Source organism: Quercus suber, unplaced genomic scaffold, assembly GCF_002906115.3.
Source record: "Quercus suber isolate HL8 unplaced genomic scaffold, Cork oak 2.0 scaffold_129, whole genome shotgun sequence".
NCBI lineage: Eukaryota > Viridiplantae > Streptophyta > Magnoliopsida > Fagales > Fagaceae > Quercus > Quercus suber.
Genome location: NW_027069592.1, coordinates 1,373,892 through 1,382,804, shown reverse-complemented (window position 1 = coordinate 1,382,804; position 8,913 = coordinate 1,373,892). Strand labels below are relative to the sequence as shown.

The window sequence follows — 8,913 nt, the reverse complement described above, 5'->3', positions numbered from 1 at the left end:
TATATCTGTAGTTGTGACATACAATAATAATGGCATTTCAAGTACCGGTGGGACTAGTATTTGTGGCTTCATCAGATAATTCTTAATCTTCTCAAAGGCTTCTTGACATTATTCATTCCATATTATGGGAACTTCCTTCTTGAGCAGTCGAAAAATTGGTTCACATGTCATGGTGAGATAGGCTATAAATCTGCTGATGTATTGTATCCTCCATAGAAACCCTCAGATCTCCTTTTCAGTTCTTGAAGGCTTCATCTGTATAACGGCCTTGATTTTGTTTGGATTGACTTCTATTCCTCTCTGACTTACCACAAACCCTAACAGCTTTCCAGATGTGACGCCAAAAGTGCACTTCTTTGGATTCAACCGCAACTTGTAGAATTGAATTCTTTCAAAGAACTTCTACAAAGCTGGTATATGCCATTCACGGTCTTTGGACTTCACTATCATATCATCAACATAAACCTCTACTTCTTTGTGAATCAAATCATGTAACAAAGTGGTAGCTGCATGTTGGAAAGTAGCACCAGTATTTTTAAGGCCAAATGGCATGACCTTATAGCAATATGTTTCCCATGGAGTAATGAAGGAGGGTTTTTCCATATCTTCTGGAGCCATCTTAATCTGATCATACCCTAAAAACCCATCCATAAATGATAGCAAGGCATGACCTACTGTATTGCCAACTAAGATATCAATGTGAGGCAATGGAAAATCATCTTTTGGGCTAGCCTTGTTCAGATCTCGGAAGTCTACACACATTCTAACTTTCCCATCCTTCTTCAGTACTTGAAGCTAACCAATCTAGATAGTTAATCACCCTCAGGAATCCTGCATTGTATTGTTTCTCGACTTCTTCCTTGATCTTGAGAGTCCATTCTGACTTCATTCTTCTTAACTTCTGCTGGACTGGCTTCATGGTTGGATTGTTGGAATGCAATGTTGTACTATATCTGTATCAATCCCGAGGATGTCTTCATAGGACCATGCAAATACCTCTTTGAATTCTATCAGTAAGTCAACTAATGTATCTTTCTCAAAGGTGGTTAGGGTGTTGCCCACTTGTATCATTTTGGGTTCATCACCAGTTCCCAAGTTAATAGGTTGGGTTTCTTCTTTTATGGGTTCTACATGCCCTTATTTTAATTCCTTATTATTAAGAGTTTCTTTACCAATTTCAGAAATAAAAACATTTAAAGCCAACAAATAAGCAGAATCAAAAATCATATTATAATGAAAAGAGTTCTCAACAAACTTAACAAAAACAGACTCTATAGGAATACTATCATAAACAGACTTAACATGAATAGTAATACTAGCGGAAATAGACTCAATAAGAATAGAAACTATGTTTTTGGCAGGAGTGACTGGCTTAATGGTCTTGATCTTCTTGATAGGAATGATTGGCTCAATGATCTTAATCTTCTTCACAGAGTCCTCCATGGGGTGGCCAGCTCCCTCCCATGCCCAATTCTTCTGCTCAATTGTGGCTTCAATGATAGTAGGTGGCTCCTAGTGAGTTCCTTCTTCCCTCAACATCAGTACCAGAGGGTCTTCATTCATATAATCCATGCTTTCACCATCAATCTTCATATCTATGGGCTTGTTAGTCTCCAAATGTGGGGGTTTGAAATGTCTTCCCCCTCCCCCCCTTGTGATGTGGGCAATTTTTGTTTGGTCATTTAGATCGGTGTCTTGGGGTTTGAAGTGTCTCCCCCCATATATGGATATTGGGCCATTTGATTGGGGTTCAAAGTGTCTCCCCCTATTTGTAGGTATTGGGTTGCTTAATTGGGGTTCAAAGTGTCTCCCCCTATATGTTGGTGCTTGGTAATTTGATTGGGGTTTGAAGTGTATCCCCCTATTTGTGGATGTTGGATGATTTGATTGGGGTTTAAAGTGTCTTGTAGATCGAATATGGGATTGTGATGTTGCAGCAGTGGAGTGTCTCCTATGCTCACGGGCTTCAGTACCACGATGAGAGTGATGGGCTTGGAACTGGAGCTACTAGTTTGATTGTCAGCCTTAGATTCTCTTTGTAGCATTCCTTCGGATCTTGACCAAACTCTTCCTTCTAAGAAAAGGCTCGATCGGTTTAATGAAAGCTACGTCCCCATCTACATTAATCAATCAAACAAATACACGCAAAATGCAATGCAATTTTAACATGAACCAGCCTAAGGGTAGGTTCTAAGTCATTACATTGTAGGGTGGGTTTGTTGTTTTATTGTTTCCCATAGCTAGGACGTTACACCTCCTAACTTGTAATGTAATGAACATTGCATTAGTCCGAACGACATGGTCTGTCCTTTACAATCAACAATAAATGATCCAGTGACTTTGGGCTATGAGTTGGTGAGTTCACCATTGGTACCCGAATCTAATGAAGACTGGTGATCCATGGTTACTACCACCATATTGTTGAAATGGGTGCATACATTTTTGTTGTTTTGATGGCATACATTATGACAGTTAGGGAAAGCTTTTAACAAACAAACATTGCAACACAAACAAAAATATCATACAAACATCTCATGACATAAATAAGCAAACAAACAACAATATTGTTAGAACATATGTGATTTGATGTTAGGAACATATATCAATTTAGAATTGCCTACTCCTTTGACAAAACGCACTTTACTTGTAATTGGGTAGATCTATGATGTGTTTAATACTTCAAAGAATAAGAGTTCAAGTCTAGTGCTGAAGCCATGCAAATTTGTCCAAAAACAAGTGAAGAAGGGTTGTTCATTAAAGCTAGACAAATTCCTAACAGATGGCTATCTACGAGGTCTCATAGCTGCTTGACTGATAGTATCTATCAAGGTCTCGACAATTGCTTGACAGATACTATCTATCGAGAATTACAAAATCAAAATTTTCATATCTGATTTTTGGCCTATGCTGACATGTATGTGTAGGTTTTCTTTTCTCACAACCCTAGACATATATAAGGCTTATTTTAAAAGCTGTCGCATAAGAGAATACAAGAAGAACACATGCAAAAGGTGACTGAGTGCCTTATTCTCCCTGAAAGAAGCTACAGCGTCTTTTGCGCGTTTTGTAACTAAGTGCTTCTTAATCTTCATTGTTGATGAAGTGAAGAGCTTTGTAGCCAACAATATTCTTCAAGTTGGTGAGTTAGTCACGTCCATCATTTGTTAGTCACGTACCGGGATTCATGCAAAGGGTGGCATTCATATATTGAAGAGTTCAGAGGTTCTAAAGTAGTAGAAGGTTTCTACTGTAAGTTCATCTATGGGGATTGTAGAGTCTAAAGACAAAGGTTTTGTGCTAGATCTGAAACTTCTCTTTACTATAGTGAATTGCTTTTTAGGAAGGTCTCCCCCAGGTTTTTTACTGTGAAACTAGTTTGTTACATTACTTTTCCTGGGTCATCATATATTGTCTTATTTACTTTTCTGTTGCATTTATTTTTGACATGAAATTGATGTTTATTTGTTCTAACAAGGTTTATTCATAATAAATCTAATTAACAATTTGGGTTTAAAACTTGTTAATTCTATCAACCGGGGTCTAAATTTTCCAACAAATATCGTGCAAAAGACAAGGGTATATTGTTGGTCACTTAAGTCTAACACGAAACTTAGCCCTCGACATCCCCAGTGGAGTTGCCACTGTGAGAGACCTGGAAAATTAGGTGCTCTCAAAAAAAGAGATTTGGGTGCTTTAAGGCACCTCTCTTTTTGGGTAAATGGTGTGGAGTCGCCACTTATTTTTTTATACAAAAAAAATAATAAAAAATAAATAAATACAAATTTACATGATTGAAATGCTTCATTTTCATTGATTAAATAAAAATAAATACAAGCTTGATAAATTGAATCTTACAAGGCTTTGAGTCCTAGTTACAATCTACCAAAATAATACATGGCCTTTTGTCCTAGTTACAATCTACCCAAAAATAAAAAGAAAGACAAAGCACAGATCTACTTATTAAAAAGAACTAAGTTTGGGGGTTAGGTTACGAAATGAGAAGGTGTTAAGCATCCATTTCGCTCAGACATAGTCTGGTATTCTAGACTCTAATGACCAATATACCTTTTTTTATGCATGATGTGAATGATAGGTTGCATATATGACAAACACTTGACTAACATTAACTCAAATAAATTTATGTGATGAATGTATCCTTTTCTTTTTACAAAATTCAGATCTGTTCTTGTAAATAAATAAATAAATTTGATTTGATTCATAAAAAGAAACCAGATATGTTTTTATGTAGATAAAAAAATAGTTTTGTAAAGAAATCAAATATGTTTTTTGTATAAAGAAAGAACAAGGTTTTTGTAAAAAATATCAGATCTATTTTTGGTGTAAAGTTGAAAATGATTTTAGTTTCTATGTAAAAAATCAGATCTGTTTTGTGAATAAGAAAATCTAGACTAGTAAAAAAAAAATCATATCTGTTTTTTTTTTTTTTTTTTAATGAGTAAAATAAAGAAAAGATTGTTTTTTTAGAAGACGAACTACACTCATGAAACAAATCTATGTTACATGCATCAAACAAAAAATCATCTCAACTTTTGACTTCTTCTCTTAAATTTCAAAAATCTGCTATTTTGTTGACAAAGAAAATTCTCTTCAAAAAATCAGACATGTATTTAATGAAAATACAGATCAGCTTTGTGTGTTAAAAAAAATCAGATATGTATTAATGAAAATACAGATCAGTTTTTTTTATTAAAAAATCAAATCTATATTTATGAAAATACAGATCAGTTTTGGTGTGTAAAAAAAAAATTAGATCTGTATTTAATGAAAATACAGATCTGTTTTGAGTTTTGAAAAAAATCATATCTATTTTTTATGAATAAAATAAGAAAAAAGATTCTTTTTTAGAAGAGGAACTACACTCATGAAACGAATCTATGTTACATGCATCAAACAAAAAATGGTCTCAACTTTTGACTTCTTCTCTTAAATTTCAAAAATCTACTATTTTGTGACAAAGAAAATTCTCTTTAAAAAAATCAAATCTATATTTAATGAAAATATAGATCAGTTTTGTGTGTTAAAAACAATTAGATCTGTATTTAATGAAAATACAAATCTATTTTGAGTTTTTTTTTTTTTTTTAATTAGATTTGCATTTAATGAAAATATAGATCTGTTTTGAGTTTTGAAAAAAATTAGAACTGAAAATTCAGATTAGTTGTAGTTTTTAAAATAAATCTTTGTTAATTGGCAAATTTTTGAGACTCAAAAAAGAAATCATAACAACAAAAATATACTAAGAACATGCTTTAAGAAAGATTTAAACAACACATGGCAATAACATCAAAAATTAAATATAATGAAATCATCCTAAAGCTATTCATGCATCATTAAGTAGAATTAATAAAAAGGAACAGAAAAAGAAAAGAAAAACTATGTCTTGCATGAGTGTGCTCTTCTTAATAGTGAAGGAATATTTTTGGGTTCAAAGACATTTATTCAATTCTCTTTGAATCCTAAAGTATTTTGCTTACAAGAAAGAAATTCCTAAGGTCAGAGCCCTCAGAATGTCTTTAACAGAAGAGGAAAAATAAAAGAAGAGAAGAGTCAAAAATAGGGGAGTTAGAGAGCATAAAAAAGTGTGCTAAATGATCAGAATACGAACTGGGACTCATCCTTATCTCTAAAAAAAAAAAAGGATGAGTTTTATCTCGACCCAAGTGCCCTCAAGCTGTGGCTCATGTTTGTGCCAATCGGCACTCCAAAAGTGCCAAATGGCGTTTTGGGTGCCGAACTCGTGTTTGAGTTCTAGTCCATTTTGGACTCCTTTTTTGAGGTTTTTTGAGTCGGGACTTGCACTTAGAAGCGTTTTTAATCCACATTCTAAAAATTAAACTCTTTTTCTGATAATTCGAGTTGTTTCAGCAATGATTATCTTGTATATAAATACTCCAAAAATTCTTGATTATCCACAATTTTGTTGTTATCTGATTATCCTATTTTATTCCCATGCATGTAAGCCTATTTTTGACACTAACTAGTAACCAATCATAAAATTATTTAATTAATTTTAATTGTCTAGCCAATCAGAATTAATTTAAATTAATCATGCGTGGTTGGTTCCACCAAAACAAAATGCATGCAGACCGTGTAAACTTTGAACATGCGGTATGTTTCAATCCAACAGTTCGATTTGGAAATTGGGTACACTGTCGTGATCGTGAGAATTTCGAGATCATTTTTATGATATGCAATGAATGAATTAATGCATGTAATGCAATCATGAATTTTGGGTATATGAATGGTCATTCTAGCCATCTTCCTTGATTAAATTATGGGTGCAAAATCGAGTGTCTACAGAGGCAATGGGATAAGAACTTTGGATCCCAAGCTACCCACATTGTAGAGACAATCGTCCATCCCTTGGCAAGGGTATATACTGTGAGCTTTTCAAACTTCTTATTCTTCTCATATTCAGCTTTGTCTTTCTCATCCTAATCTTCCATCTCTTCCTCTTCTTCTTCTCTCATGGGGCTCTTAAACCCACTTTCCTCTGTTTGAGTGAGGCAGCCCCCATTCCCTTGAGCATCTTATTTTTATCGTTCATCATTTTAGCTATCTTCTCGGCATGTGCGATGTCAATTGATGTAGACATTTCTTCTTGAGGTGCAATGTCAATATTTGTCAATTGTCTTCCTTCACTACCAGCTTGTTAGACCTAAATTAAGGTAGGGATGGGCTTACTTTGTCTTGGTGGTGCAATTGTGCCAAAAAATAAATCTTTTATAAGTACATGTCCTAAATTAAAAGCTTCTTTTATTTAGATGTCCTTAGAAAATCTTTATGTTCATCTTAATGAATCCTAATTACAGGATCACTCTCTTTCCTCTCATGGGCCTTGCCCCTAGTTTCATAGGGCTCGGTCCATTTACAACATACTCTCATCTTACACTCATGGGCCTTTATTAGCATGGGCTTATGGATTTTCAACCTTTATTCTCAAATCTAGGCCTATAATATTCATCACTTTTGGGATTTTCACTTCTCATTCATTCATTCATGAGTCTCACATTATCTTGTCCTTTACATACAACAAGGAGGCCAAGACTAGAGTGGTTCAATGACTTTGTAGGATCTTTGGATGCTACTCTCATAGCGTATTTGTTACCTTAGGCCCAAGACTTTCTTTTTCAAATGGGTTATGGTCCCATGAACTTTTCAAGTTAAGATATACCTTTGGACTTTGGGATAAACCTCTTATATGTGAGATACTAATTTTCTTTTCATCCCAAAATCTTAGGGTATGCCATAACTTTTAGGTCATATTTCCAATTTTAATCTTTATTTGTCCTTTAGATTAGGTGATCAAAAGATATATAGTTGAACAAACAAGAGATATAAAATTGATACCCTCTTTTGATAGGATTTAGGATCTCTTTATGTGTGGGTAAGTTCCTTAAAGCTAAAAGGACAAATCAATAGGTCACTCACAACTAGGTGGGTCATGCTCCATCCTAGGGCCTAAATGGACCCCATATGGATTGGTGGGCAAACCTTTAATGTACTCAAAGCCCATCATAGGCAATGACATAGACTGTGAGTTGGTGGGATGAACTTTAGAAAGTCTTGGCCCAAATGAAGTCTCCGAATTCCCACTCCTCTCCAAGCATGGCAAAATCCCTTTTTAGATTTAGGAGATGGAACACATTGGTGTGGACGCAAGTGCCCGTGACAATGTTTCTCATGGGAAATACGCCTTGGCCGAGTGGACTGGACGAAGGGTCAAAATGGAGTCGCCACCTAGATTAGGCCTAGGAAACATATATATAGCATCCTTATGTGAAAGACTAGTCTTACCAGAGCATGTGCCTAGAGTTTAGGTATGGGAATGGGAATGTGTTAGGCACCTAACACCACCCGACCTATGGCTTAGCCTTCACTCATTGTGTTCCAAATCCTAATTCCATCCAAGGGCCCTTTAATAGGTTCATTCTACACACACACACACACATTAAACTCATCCTAACACGCATCTAACACACAAAATGGCACGTCATTCATATCATACTCAAGGCGCACATTGTAACATTCATCTAACAAACCATGCTTCATACATACCAAAGGGCAGAAAACATCATATGACAACAACATCAATAAGGCAGTAAATCATGAACAATAAGAATCAAGCACTTTCACACATTCTAGCATAGCATCATGGCATTTATTCAAAGAAAAACAATTACCATATTTGGTGATGCATGCTCATGTCCATATGCATGGCTTTTGATTATTTACCTCACTGCACCATAACACCTATACATCAATGCATGCTCATATTCCTATGCATGTTCATGTTACTCATCCAAGACATAAACCCAAATTATTTATCCAACAATCAAAACATGTGAAACATGTTATTCTACTAACCCTAAGGCTAAATATGTGAAAACTGGACTAAACCTAAACAAAATAGATAAAATAATGAAAAATCGTAAATCTGGGTTTCTGGGCACAAGCATGTGTGCGCATACATTAAGTATGTGTGTGCATGCATGAAGCATGCACATGCATACTTGCCCAAAAGCGCAGTTCTAAAGCAAGCAACAAAACAACAATCAAACAAAGCCTAGCATGCTTCTAATACAAAATCTATTAAACCCTAACTAAAATAGAGATATCAAATCCATAAATAAAGCATTAAACAAGCACTAAAAAAAAGAAAAAAATTAGAGAGACAAGGTAAGACCCTTACCTTAAACACAAGAACTCCTTTGAGCTTTAATTTGACCATTCCCCTTAGTCAATCTAATTAAGACATAACCAGAAGGTTAGTAAGCTTAAAACTCGAAGGTCAAGACCATAATAGGTCCCAACCAAGTAAACTTTAACTTGAGGATGATTTAGAGTAAAAAAACTTCATCTTTGATTCACTATTTTCTAGTGAATTTGGCT

The 8,913-nt window shown here is 34.8% G+C and overlaps 1 protein-coding gene across 1 annotated transcript; it reads right to left on the bottom strand.

The window, feature by feature from the left end:
* Window positions 1–402: 402 nt before the first annotated feature.
* Window positions 403–1,443, bottom strand: LOC136068689 (uncharacterized). The gene is made up of 2 exons (XM_065776152.1): window positions 1,173–1,443; window positions 403–635 (listed from the first exon to the last, which is right to left on the bottom strand). Exons 1-2 carry the CDS (start codon window positions 1,441–1,443, stop codon window positions 403–405), a joined length of 504 nt encoding a protein of 167 aa, XP_065632224.1.
* Between the last annotated feature and the right edge of the window lie 7,470 nt (window positions 1,444–8,913).

Coding starts and splice junctions, on each gene's coding strand:
- LOC136068689 (XM_065776152.1), bottom strand. CDS start 1,443: ATGGAGGACTCTGTGAAGAAGATTAAGATCATTGAGCCAATCATTCCT. Junction 636..1,172: donor TGTTTTTATTTCTGAAATTG/GTAAAGAAACTC, acceptor ATGGGTTTTTAG/GGTATGATCAGATTAAGATG.